The sequence below is a fragment of the Aplysia californica genome, unplaced genomic scaffold (assembly GCF_000002075.1).
Source record: "Aplysia californica isolate F4 #8 unplaced genomic scaffold, AplCal3.0 scaffold00083, whole genome shotgun sequence".
Classification (NCBI taxonomy): Eukaryota; Metazoa; Mollusca; class Gastropoda; order Aplysiida; family Aplysiidae; genus Aplysia; species Aplysia californica.
The window spans coordinates 247,801-262,181 of record NW_004797353.1 but is presented as its reverse complement, the minus strand read 5'-3'; the positions used below and the strand labels follow the sequence as shown (position 1 = coordinate 262,181).

The 14,381-nt window shown below is 38.3% G+C and overlaps 1 protein-coding gene across 1 annotated transcript in view; it reads right to left on the bottom strand.

The window, feature by feature from the left end:
• Window positions 1–201: 201 nt before the first annotated feature.
• Window positions 202–14,381, bottom strand: part of LOC101856725 — an 18,492-nt gene continuing 4,312 nt past the window's right edge. Inside the window, exons 2-6 of the mRNA XM_005094489.3 lie at window positions 12,586–12,849; window positions 8,553–8,719; window positions 7,595–7,766; window positions 5,128–5,934; window positions 202–4,072 (exon numbers count right to left, since the gene is read on the bottom strand). Of these exons, the coding sequence (XP_005094546.1) occupies window positions 3,186–4,072; window positions 5,128–5,934; window positions 7,595–7,766; window positions 8,553–8,719; window positions 12,586–12,849 (2,297 nt within the window). The 3' untranslated portion in view covers window positions 202–3,185. The remainder of the gene's footprint in view (window positions 4,073–5,127; window positions 5,935–7,594; window positions 7,767–8,552; window positions 8,720–12,585; window positions 12,850–14,381) is intronic.

The window sequence follows — 14,381 nt, the reverse complement described above, 5'->3', positions numbered from 1 at the left end:
GTGTGATTGTGTTTGTGTGTGTGTGTGTGTGTGTGTGTGTGTGTGTGCATTGAAACGACAAGCCAATGAGCTTCAGCTTGTGCCTAAACAACAAAGATTAATCTGACCTATCTATCTTACCATACAGTACACACAACTTACCTGATCACACAAACATGCACTTGTCCCTTTTGTCATTTCATATACATTCACATTTCCTCATTTAGTTCAACATCTGAATTATCAATAAAATATGTTACTTTGAACGCTTTGTTATAAAATATCTAATCACATTATGAACACAGTAAACAAATATATTGTTTAAATAATACTCTGCCATAATGATTGTGGGGAATAAAAATCACAATCAGATGTTAGAAAAGCAAACATGAAGTCTCATCTGACGAGGAGGTGCACAAAATGTCAACACAAAAATAATGCTGGATTTCATCACCAGTCATCCTGCTATAAAGTGCTAAATTGATATAAAAATAAAGCATGTTTGCTCTCCTCAAGTTTGAGAAACAGTTTCACAATCATCCGAGTAGCCTACTGTCACTGTCAAAAACCATTAAATAATCATAAATCAATTTAATCAAAAGGTAATTACTACAGCGGGATAAATATATTCTGCTGAACCATTTACCTGGATCCCTGTGTCTTCATCTCTCTGAATCCTAAACTCCTAAAAATTTCACTGAAACATTCTAAAAATTTGAGTCATTCTACTTTACTAAACCTTTGATAATCACAAAGAAACAAATCAACAATAAACGGCGACAAAGTAAACATGTAGGCTACAGAGAAACCTATTTTCAGCAGAGTTGCAAAGGAGTGAGTAAAAAATTCTATCTTTGACAGGTTTCTGTCTCAGACAATGTTACCGGTTTGGGCTCGGGTGAGGTGTGGACGGGATGGGTGAGGGATGGACAAGTGAAAGATGGGGTGAGTGTCACTAGACAAGGTCAACATTCAATGAACATTTCTTATCATACCAGTTTTAGCGGCATTTACTAATGCCAAACAATATTAAATCATCACAACATGCATGCTTCACTTGTTCTCGAATTTGTTGCCACACCCATCCCCATACATAGTTCTTTCCATTGTTCTGTCTTTTTTACATTGTTTTCTGTCTGTCTTATATGTCTGCATCATAAAATGCCATTGAAAAAAATGTAACAGGATCATAATGTCAAGAAGTACATGCAGTCTCCCTTTGACTGGACCAGACGACGGCTCAGATCGCATTGGAGGGCGGAAACGCTAGCTTTCTTCCCCATCTGAGGAGCCCCCACTCCTTCATAAACTGGTCTGATAGATTCCATTAGTAAACAATTTGTCCAGTTGACTGTGGTATAGAAAGAGTAGATTTGTTTTGAGGAATTAAGCTTTTAACGCAGTATCCATTTTGGACAGATTTAATATATACATTATACATATATGTCAAAGTATCATGAGAGGATCTAGGACATTTCACTATGACAGGGTTTCTCGAAGCGCGGCTCAACTGAAAAGGAAAAATCCTGCCTGCGTATAATTGAAAAAAAAGGTAATACAAAAACGATCAGCGTATAAGGAAGAATTTTACATTTCTCACCATCCTGGACAAAAGGTATGAACTATCTTTAAAAAAAACACGTTTTTTTTCATTGACCCGTGACTGTATAGAACACCACTAACAGTGCCAGACAGATACATACATTTATATATTAGCGAGTATGTGGCACTGAAACTTAAAATAGACTTTTCATTATAAAAAATTTCTCCACAGATGAAATGACACAAACAGACTTGTAAACCATATAGCCGCATAAGTATTGCACATAAAAAATAGCTATATATGTATGTGTAGTTGTACATATGACACCAGGAGACCTTTTCCAGCATGATATAAAGCATGTTTTGACGGCAGTCCATTACAAATGTCCTTGAAGCTATTTGAGGCCACATACCAAAAAAAAATTGACTCATTTCACTGTCACAGGGAGCTAAACAGTACACAACTTGTGATATGTCATATTGGAGGCCACATCTATTCATCTTCTATTACCCGCCAGAACACGGCAAAATACAAAACACCCACAAAAGATTACATATTATTCACAAACAGATGTCACTTGTTTGCTTGAGTGAAAGAGAAGCACAGCAACACCATAGTGGCCATTAAATAATAAATGGCAGGCAAAAGAAAGATAGACAAACAGAAACCAGGGGGGGGGGGGAGAGCAAAGAAGTAAGACGTACCTACTCCCCACTCACATCACACAAGTAGCAGATAGAGGGGAGAATGAAATACAATTACAATTGGAAAGGGGATCAGTATTTCAACACTCTCTACCCCCACATAACATTTATATGACAAGCACTACAAATGGCATATAACTCCACAAGCACACACACAGACAAACATAATATAATTCATATCGTCAGCCAGCTGTTCAAATGTACTAAGCCAAGTATTTTGAAATTTAAAAAAAAATTGCAGATTCTTAATCTTTTGTATCTGCTCCATCAGAAACATTTTGTCGAAATTCAAATTCAAAATGCTGAACAGAGCAAGAAAAGATACATAATTTGGGTACAATTTTTGAAAGAATAAAACAGTTTTTTCTCTCTCCGGAGAACATTTTGCTTTTCTGGCTTAGATCAGTGAAACAGCTTACTGACAATGTAACTTCTGATACACCCTGAACAAAAAAGCAAAGATGATAAGTCTTGTATGACCACTCTGACAGCAACCTATACCAAACATGTGACCCACATTCATTTCTCTGTTCCAAATAATTCAAAGAAAGACATTAGCCTTCCGTATCTGTCTGTTTCTCTCAAGAACACATTTACACCTGACATCTTTAACACAACCACAAACACCCAAAAGCACACAATCCCAACTCTTCTTTCTCCAACTTAAAAAAAAAGTTCTTCCCAAAGGACCCTCTATTCTCTCACATACATATCCACTGCCTAACAATGAACAAAATGAACACATGAAGTTGCATCTAAGGTACCCTCTGTTCTGGAGAGAGCAAAAAATGCACAGAGGTAAAAGTGCAATCAGTCAGTAAGGAAGCCCTGAATTTGAGCACTTTAAGAGAACCTCTGCTGCCATTCAAATCTCCAGATTGACAGCAACACAACACAATCATCAACACTCTGTTTCCACGCAAATACGTCAGCGCAAACACAATTTTAATACACGCCTGTCAGAAGTAGTAACGAATATGCACCCTGCGTTTGCGAATGAACTTGAACAAAAAGAAAAAGAGGATGCAGAATGGAGCTACAGAGACCAGAACAATGACTGTGTAGTTTGGGTGATCGGGTGAAAAGCTCAGGTCATCGTCCGCCCCGTAGAACGACACCTGCGAATGAGACTGCCCCGAGTGCTTCCGCCGAGCCCTGATGGGAGGGTGCGGGCGAGGGGTGGGTGGCCTCATTCGCTTTATAATACCTTTCTCCATCTCGCCCTCATCATCGTAGTTATGATCCTCCTCCTGGTCCTGATCGGCTACCTTCTCCTCCACATCAATGATGGCAGCGCCTGGGAGCTGCACCTGTCGGTTTGGGTTTGGAGCCCCAGGTTTCCCGATGGCATTGGCGTAGTCCGCACTGTCCTTCTCACTGTCCTCGCTGATCACAATTGTGCCGCTTTTCAGACTCGCCCCAAAGCGGATCACAGGACCAGCCCCATTCTGAATCCCCTCATCCTCTCCTCCATCATTTCTCACCTTCTCATCATTATAATCCCCCGGGTTGTAATCCTCCCCATCCTCATCACCCTCCTCGTCCTCCTCATCTAACTCCCCATCCTCTCCCTCTTCATCTGCATTGTACATCATTCGGTTGTCATTGACCAGATCCACATTTTCCTCTCCATCTTCGTCTGTCTCCTCATCTTCCTCGTTGGCCATATCATCCTCCCCGTTGTCTACCGGGGGCATCTGATCTTGTGCTTGGAGCAGACTGCGGGTGTCGGAGAGGAAGAGCTCATGCTGGCCAGTCCACTTGATGTCTCCCGGGTCGATGAGGTAGCGAAGATACATGACCAGAGCACCAGCTGCCACGCCTGTCTTGTGGGAAAGACATCCATCTGAGAACAGAATACAAAAAGCTGTCACAAGGTGGAACTTTACTTTGGTGAAAACTGTGAAATCAACCATAGAAAGACCTATTCACAACATAAAGTAAAAAAGTCAAGCATGCAGAACTTTCTACAAAGAAGGAGATAAGCGAATTGTATCACTGGATTACTTCTAAAAAGTTTAAGGCATGATCTCAAACTTTCTAATGTCAATAAAATCTACTGTATTCAAAATTCAAAAGAAACATTGTATTCAATATTCTATTATTGAACGTCACAATGGAAAAACATCCTAATCATACAACCAACTTCATCCTGTTGAAACTGAAAGTTAATATGCATATCTAAAAACTAGAAAAAAATTAGATAAAGTATATCCTGAGGTGAAAACCATGGACAACTGGTATCAGAATGATGCTGGACTAGAGCAGACGACCAAGGTTCAAAACTTCTACTTTCTCACTTACTCCTACATTTAGAACACTGTAATAACTCAGAGAAGAGTGAATGTTCACCATCAAAAGTCAAAACATAATATGAGTGTTCTGGAATGATCTGCTCCTTGTAAATTGTAATTCTATCTCAGTTGAGCTATTGTCTTTATTTACTTTCCAGCAAAATGTGACTGTATTTTAGGCTACAACTAAACTCATTCAGTCAGAAGGATTATGCAGGGCAACAGAGTTCTCTGGAATGGTCTGCTCCTCGTAGTTGTATTTCAGTTGTGTTACTGTCTTTACCTTCTTTCTAACAAAACATAGCCAAACTTTAAGCTTGTCAAGATGGATTAAATATAAACCTTTGGTATTATAATAAAAAAATTTTGTCTTAAAGAAAAAAACTTTGTTCTAATGATAACGGTCAGTGACCTTAAAGCTGGGAGGACATAAAACGGGGGATATGTTGTCAAACCTACAAAACATTTCAGCGCACCTTTTCATAACATCTATAGATGCAGCTGGTTACATGGGTAAAGATATATATGTCTAAAGATGTAGCCAATCACAAATGAATAAAAGAAAAGGCAACCTAACTTTCCAAGCAAATATTTAAAAATTGCTTACCTCCCATATCTTTCTCTACCAGCAGACGTCTTCCAGGTCCATGACGAACCTTTCTGCCATATCCTCCAGTTCCCAACTTCCCCTCCGCACCAAGTCTCTTACCCCGCACCACCTGTACTGTGTTACCAGTCTGAGTCTCTTCTTGTCTCACAGGACTCCCCTCTTTCCTCGCAACTGCCAATGCATCACCTCCGCTTCGTAACGATTTCTCATTCAACTGTCCTCGCTTCTGTACAATATGGAGAGATTCTTCTTCAGTTTTGTGAGCCAACACCTGCTGTGGTCTGTTGTCAACCTTCCTATCCTTGGACAAGAGAGGTTTATGAAGACTCTCAGAAAGGAAAGGCAACTGAGGCAAAGGGGAGGTGACTTCAACATTGCTTCTCTTAGCCGTGTTCCCAGCCGCTTGAGAGTTTGCAAGTTGTGCTTGAGATTTTTGATAAGGCTGTAACACTTTGGACTGAGATTTAACAGGATTTTCTGAATGTGATATTTTATCAGTATGTACATTGGTTCTTAACACATTATCTTTGTTGTATCCATGAACATTCATTTTTCCTTGCTCAATGGCCATTTTCTTCACCACAGAATCGTCTACACGAGGTACCAGGTTCTCTCCACCCTCATGATAGCCCTCCAACAAAGCTGTCAGGTCCAGACCTCCCTCTTCAACATCTTCATCATCATCTTCTTCCTCATCCTCCTCCGACTCTCCAAAACAACCAGATGGGAATTGCCACTTCAAAATTTGACCTAAGTAGTCTTTTTTGAGGAACTCATAGAATCCCAAATTTGGACAGACAAACTCTGAAAGATAAGCAGAAATAAAGTGTCACTCACAAAGAAGCACATCAATACGGGAACAGTGATTAAGTGCTAGGGAGAAGAAAGACAAGACACAGACAACAGAGTGGTAGTAAAGAGGTAACACCTACCAGTTACATTCTCGAGTCATTAGAAAAAATTCTTTCTTTTCATATTGTGACAAAAAGATTCACTATTAGCAGAGACAGAAAAATGCTCATGAAAGTTTCAGCACATAACACTCTGTGACATCCCTCCATGTACTGAAATAGTAAAGGAATGAAAAGACAAGCCAACAGAGGTACAGAGAAGTAAAAAGATAACTTACCACCAGAAGGGAAGCAGGAATATAAACTATTGTCTGAACTCGAGGGGGGAGGGGCAATACCTCAACAGGTATGGTATTCGCCTGTCAACCTGGAGGTCAGGAGCTCGACCCCCACCAGTGTTGGTTTTTTAAAAATGTTTTCAACATCTCTTGATCCATCCTAGAGTAGGTAGGATCAAACACCTAGTCTTCTTGGATCAGGACGATAAATTTCTCGTGTGAAAGATTCATATGATAAAGATCCTTGACTGTTCTAAAATTGAAAAAGTAGGCCCATTTGACTGTCATTCCGGCAAAATTCAAAATTCATTCCTACTCAAAATTGAAACACTCTGTCAGTATAAATATTAACAGGACGATTCTAATTCTACATCTACACCCACAGACAAAACATCCATGAATGTAAAAATCAACTGCACTATAAGATGAAGAGCTCTAACAGGGGCACTAAGAAGAAAGAAGAAGACTTAACCCTTACAGCCACAGACAGGTATATTTTCCTCATAGGTTCTTGTTTCCCCCAAGGATTCTATTTCCCTAATACGGCACCAGCCACTTCAAACCCAGCCACATACTTTGACTGTAATCCATCGAATTGTCTCTGAAAAATAAACTACAAGTTATTGCCTAAAGCTTTAGAGTAAACAATTTTCTTCAAGTCCGCAAAAAATTGCAGACGCAATCAATATTTGCTGGGCCTGAGGTGTCAAGGACTCCAATATTACCTGGGCCAGATGGAAGTGAGGGTTGAAATTAGCCTGATGCTGTAAGAGTTAACTCACTCAGTCCAACAGTCAGTCAACTCATTCATGACAGTAAGACTGTTTAGTGCTGCAATAACACTTGAGATCTGGACTTTTATCGGACACTTTCTACTAGTAACCTGTCTCCTTTTAGCTTCAAAAGGTCTTAAATGCTGCATATTCACGATATTGTTGTTACTTTCATACCTACATTATTTTCAAAAGCATTCTGAATGTCTGATCTTAAATAGGTATTCCGGATAGCAAGTGAGTTAGCTTTTATGTTTGGGAACACAAACATGCGCTTAAGTTGCCAGCGCAGTAAAACACTTATCAAAACGAAAAAAATCTGCACAATTTGTTTGTTGTTTAACGTCCCTATTTGTTAACACTATGATTACATAAGAGACAGGACCTCCATATTCCCCCACCATCTCCAAAAGCACGAAGTCTTGAAACCTCCCAAAACCCCCCAAGTTCAAGATAAACCCACTAGAGATTCCAATTAGGGTTACTCCCTCATCACAGCACAGCTCAATAAACTGAGTGAGGTAACGATGATGAGCCCCACTACAAGGTCTTCCCTACTCACGCTGCTCAAGGAACAGGTCCTGGTGACTCTCGTGCACCTCCCCGTGCATCAGGACCTGCACCACAGCCACCATCTCGTAGAAGATATTGGTGCACAGCTCGAGCTGCATCTGGCTTACATTCTGCACGCCACGTTCCTCCAACAGCTTGCCTATGGTTGTCCGACAACTTGGCTGATAAAAAAAGTAATTATTGTACATGTTTCACTCTCCCATTGACAAGAAATTTAGATTATTTAAGAAGAAAACTGCTTCAACTCTGCCTGTGGATCACCACACCATATCAGAACATCCACTAATTGTTCATGAATGTTAAACACAAGAACCATCACCAGCTCAAAAGCAGGTCACATGCCTCACTGTCTCTAGATAAGTTATAAATCTCCGGCTAGCTGATCAACTGGTCTATCTAAGCCTTGAAAGTAAAATTTTTAAGGAGAGAGAGAATAACTGTTTCAATTCTCTAAGACACAGTAACTTTTATCATGTGTATCGTTTTATGCTTTTTTTTTTCAACATTTAAAATTTGAATCCTCCAAAAATATATTTTCCACATGTGAAACCGATACTACAGGTTAAGAAACTGCCATATAAGAAAATGTAAAAACTTTGAGTTTAGTATATGAACAGGTAGCTGGCAATATGAGCCATTTTCAAAAGGTATATGACATTATTAAGTTAAATTAAAAACTTTAAAAAGTCCCTTAAATATTACTATATAGCTTTGATCATGAATCTCACATGGTAAGAAAACTTTTTTTAAATACCCTAAATATCACCATATAGTTTTGACTACGAATCTTACAAGGTATGAACAAGTTGATAAATTGATCTATATATCTGTTGTAACAATTTCAATTCATCTTTCAGTTTACCAGCTCCATTCTACTGAGTGTAAGACTTAATAAAAATAAAAATCTTGAAAACGATCTTCCCCATCAAATAACTTCTAGCACTTACCATTTTCTCCCCTAAGGCTGACCACAGCAGCTGATGAGTGACGCCATAGCCTGTGAGCCCTCGCATGGTCATGATTTTGGCACATTCTGCTGAGATGTTGCAGGTCAGCTCTGTGGACTGCATCAGCTCCGTCATGCAGCGGTCACTCAGCTCCTCCGTTAACTTCACTGTCATTGTCAATATAAAATAACACTAGATAAATTTTTATTGTCCAGACTGTACACACAAACACAAACACACACAGGCACACACAAACACATGCGTGCACACACCCATACACACACTCTACCACACGTCCTCTCCTACTCACACATCAGTACACATAAACATCACAATATAATGTGAAAATGAAAGTTGATGATCAGTGGGCAGTGAACACTTTTTGGTCAGAGTAAAGAGAAGCATATTCATGCAGCAATGCAAATAGAGTGCTAAGTAAATGTTGGACATTGTTTTAGTTCAAGTTTTCCGGTACTTGAAACACAGTAAAGTCATAGGAGTGCCAAAGATTAAAGGTGTTACTAGAGAGTAACAAACACAAAAAAGGAGGAGAGATAACAACGATTGATGTTTGACAGGAAAGAAGGAGCAAATCACACCAGAGCACCTGCCAGTCACCTACTCATGACAGACAGACAGACAGACAAACAGAAAAGGAAAAGAAGGACCTACCAATGGTGCCCTCCAACCAGCTGCTCCACCAGTTGTGAATGCTTTACACCCTTATAAAAATAACTTAAACAACTTAGGAAGCAGGTTGCTTTGACCCTGCCTGCCAAGGGCCACCCAGGAAATGTGGGATAATAATACATCCCAACAAGAAAAAAAAAAAAGAAAAAAAATGGAACATACTTGGCAAAATGTCTTCCCATGTGGGTTTTAACTAAACTCATATCTTCAGCATGCAAAGTGAAGAACCTCACCATTACACCATAGATGCCAGTCACATTTTTATAATTGAGTAGGATTTCTACCTTACTTCATGTCGTTATCAGTATAAAGAAAGTGCAAAGTAACTTGCTGAATACTCCATTTCACAGCAAAAGTAGAAAAGCAGGAGGAAGAATGCTTTGTCAACCATTTATGGTGGAGCAATAGACTCAGATGCCAAATAAAAAAAAATAAGAAAATTCTGTGCTAATTTGAGAAAAGGGCAGCTGAAGTTTAAAATCATTTAATTTAAAAAATGGAACAGGAACTTCAGGATGACAGAAATACATAGCAACGATCACAAACAGAAATGATAAAAATTTCCATAATTTCCATTCTCCCCTAAAAAATACATCACATTGAATCACTCTAACAGGAGCATTTAATGTGACTATCTTCTCACCTCGGGTGCATCCCAGTTTCCAAAACCTTTTTTTTACTGCGTTTTCTATGTTTCCATCAACATAATTTACATCATTTAGGAGGCAAGCTTCAACTCTGCCTGTCAAGGCCAACCTTAGCTGAGAGGGATACAGTGTCCCAGCATAGAGACTGAGATACCTGATAAAAATTGTCCCCACCCAGGAACCAAACTCGGGTCTTCTGATAGCGACAGCAAAGTGCCGAACCCCTACACCACAGACAGACCCTGGTACACCCAAAAGATCATCCAGTAGAAGAAAACAACCAAGTATTCATAAGATTCAATCAGATTCAATCAAAATAGTGGATCTATGTGAGGAATCTTTCATTAGCTGCTTTCCATAATATCTCTTTCACACTCTTGTTGTCTCTCTCTCTTTCTCTCAAACACTCAAAATTTATACACCAAAAATGTACAGGAATAATCAGACTAGAACAGTCTCTCTTTTTACTTTCATCATACATACAAACATTCATTATCAATGAAAATGATTTATGATTTACAGTGACTCCACCTTCTGAGAAAATAGTGAAGAAATTTGATCCCATTCAAAACATGGGTCTCCTGTAAGATAAAATAATTCTGCATACAATTTTTTTAAATTTTCACAATTGTGATAATTAAAACTCTGGATTGTCAGGGACCACTTGCCAGAGATCTATTGTTTTCATATATATATCAAACAAGATTAAGAATCAAAGACAGCTTTTCTGTTCATTTGATGGGTTCAGTTTCAGCAGAAAAATCCCACCCATAGAAAATACAAAACACAGATCTAGATTTTAAAAGGAATAGCAAAGCTATAACTTCCTATTCCTCTCCCCATTCAAAGCCAACAAAGAGTACACCGAGAAACATGAAAAACAAAAGGTGCATATACCACTCCCATCATTCACCAATGCAACAGCTTGAAGCGACACTTATATGATTCTGCAAAAGACCATAACAAATAGCTTTTCAATTGCATTTGCATAAAGACAACAATCATTGCCTTCCCCTTTTATTGAATCTATGCTAGCTGCAGTGATCTAATCAGAAAAACCTGTTGCATGCAAGCCCATAAGATTGAATGATTAAAAAAAACAAACCAAGAAATCATAACTCATCGGAAAAACCTGTTCTGAGTCCACATGATTGAATGATAAAAGAGTAATTATAACTCAATTATAACTGAAAAAAAATATTATATTACAAGGAACGTCTTGGACTTGCTGTTTTTTTGTAACAGGCAAAAAAAAACCCCCAACAAAACATGACATGACATTATTGACTTTTCCTTGGCCAAGGGGCTATATGATCAACTTTCCTTTACTTTACGGTCTATAATGCCTTCTCCCAAAGAAAAGTCTTGTCAAGTGGAAAACGTAACACATGTGGTTTCTTTGCCTCTGCAATCAAACTCAACAAGGACAGTTTCTGCCCTTTGTCTTGCTTCAAAACCAACTTTACTCCCATCTCTCACCATTGAGATTACATCAATAAAGTTAACTTCATCTTTTAAAAAATCAATAATGCTACTCCATAAGTCTCCTTGAGGTATACATAATGCTACTTTATTGAGCCATTTTTTAAAATAGTCTTTTTAAAAGGAAACTATTGTCTGTCTGTGAGTGTGCCTGCACTTTTATACAAGTGAGCGTATGTTTGTGTGGGTGAGAGAAAAGATAATCAAAGCACAGAATTCATAGATAGATCACTCCCTATTAGAACTGAGAGCGAAACACAATCAGAGAGACAAAAAGACAGAGGGACAAAACAGACAGACAGACATTAGAAAAATAAATAAATTATGAGAGGGATGCTCTCCAGTTTGTGTCCTTCTCATAGCAGAAAGCAAAGCATTTTTCTCTTGCTGGAAAACAAAGAAAAACGGCTAAAGAACTAAAAAAAAGTTCACATATAATCGTCATGTTTCCCAGTATCAACAAAGATCAACTGCACAACTCGAAAATGAAGGTTCTGGCATTCCAGATGAGGTAGCAGTAGAGATATAATATATTCAAGGGCCTTGAGGTCCGAAGTCGGACTATTTCCCAGTTCATTCTTCACATTATGCTATTGTCACTTCAACCACTCTTAACCCCTCCTTTTATTTTTTTCCTTCCCACCAAGCATAGGAAAGGAAATTATATATATTTTATATGACATCATCCACCTGTGAGTGATTTGGTAGTTTTGGTGGGCAGTGGTGATCACCTTAGTAATGACACGTATTATTTAATACATAATGCCCCATTTGGAATTATTACATTGATAGCTGGGAATTCAAAAATGTTCGTCTCTTAAAGTGGAAAAAGTATAATATGACTGCAGGTCACAGAAAGCTGTCACTTAATTGAAAGACAAACTTCTTGAAGAGGTGAAGTACCATCTACGACAAGAAGCAGCCTGGTTATTCAGGCAACATAACTCCACCTGCCCAATAGCAGTACCAGATCCACAAGGTCAGGAATACAATTTAGTACAGCTCAACACCATGAATTCAAATTTTTAAAACACTCCTATTTTCCACCTTCCTGTGCTAAATCAACCTCACGCCCCACATTTTAACTCTCCATTTCCCAGAAAATGGATTAAAATAAAAGTTGACCAAAATATCTTGTCGAAGCAAGTAACATCGTCACGGGCTCTGAGAATAATGTTTATATTAATTTAACAGAAAGTGAACTCATGACTTACCTTTGACTTTAGCTTTATACTGTGGTATCTCCCAACGCAGAGATGGGACAAGTTTTCTGTGAGGCTTCATTATTTTCCATGGAGAAGCAATGACAACATTGAAATCATCAAAGTACTTGGAATCATCATTGCGCACAGGCTCCACAGCAACTGCACTGATCTCCTCCGCCTGTGTCTTCAGCTTCACAATTTGCTCAAGTACATTCGGAGACAGATGTTTGTGATTACCTTTGCTGTACTCTGTCACAAGCAAGTGCAATTGCCCTGGTGAGAACAATACAGAAAAGATTGAATGAATCGGATTACCTTGAAATAAGCTCTAGATGCAAAAAAGAAAATAATGCAACATGACAGAGAGAAAACTATTGTTGATTTCTAAGACTTGCACTCTTGAGTTGCACTTTTGACAGCTCAAAAAATAGTCAAAAGATGAACACACTGCAAAAGTCATTATTTATTCAGCTTGCTCTCCTCAAGAGAACAAAAGCCACACACATGCACGTTGAAACACACAAGAAACATTGAATCTAGCATCTTGATAGATGAGACTGCAAAGAAATTTATTGAATTATAACTTAATACAAAGTGAATATCAGGCTAGTACCTTCTACACTGTCCATATAAAAAGAGACATCCAACAATTTTCAAGTGGATACCTTAGCCCATGCTTCACACACAATCCTAAATAAATCCTTTTTACTAGAAACTAGGAATTAGGACTAGGATATTATACATATATGGTAACCGGTCATTTCGTCACAGTCATCTCGTCACACCCCAATTATGTGTGACGAAATGACTTCGCTTTAAATTATCTCTCCAAAATTGTTATGCTAGTAGAGTTTTGGAGGATCCGCCTTAAGCTTTTTTTGAAGATAGTTATAATTAATGTAAATTAAATCTTCGTCTAAACTGTTTCCAAAGCTGAACAATAGTTTTTAAAATAAGGCAAAAACAATGTGTGGTAAAGAATTATAATTAAGGCTTTCTTTGAAAGTTAGGGTCTATAGCTTTTAGCAAAATTGCAGTACCGTACATTTAGCTAATTTATTTTTAACAGAACTAATAAAGATCTTGCCAATCCCACCTTTCATCAATAATACTTTAAAACTTTGTTGATCTGACTCAATAGATTTTAATATTGTCAATAGGCCTAACATATTAGTAATGAAGGGTGCCGATCAGGTACAAAGAAGAGCTGGTAAAAATGATTCACGACATTTTAAATGACAACAGCAAAGACTTCATTGCCAAAGAGAGGTTCAGAGATTTTACTTTAAGAGTTAGACACAGTCAGGTACACTTCACTAAATTACTGGACAGATAGAATTGGAGCATCCTGTAAAAGTTTTGTCTCACTTAGACTTAGAGACTTAACTTCACCTAGACTTCGTTTAACAACTGAAAAGATGATTATAGCGCGAAGTTAGAGTAGAAACTTAAAGATCACAAATATATCATTACTGCTGGCCTCTATATAAAATTTGTCCTTATTTATAGGAGAGATGATCTTGGTAATCCCAGAGTTTTGGCCCCAAGTGTATACACTGTCTGTGACTAGAATATTGACTGCAATTTATGGGTCAGGGTTAGGGGTAAGGTTAGGAGGGTAATCCTTGGGGCAAAATCAGATCATTCCAAGAATGATATAATTCTTGTTAACTTGTTGATGGTGGGATCAGACTTAACATTCAATGATACATCACTGCCCAAAAAAACTTTAGGACTTCCATTATGAGATATCATCCTCCCAACAAACACTACTTTAAAGAAAAGACTTAACACTTAACCCCCCT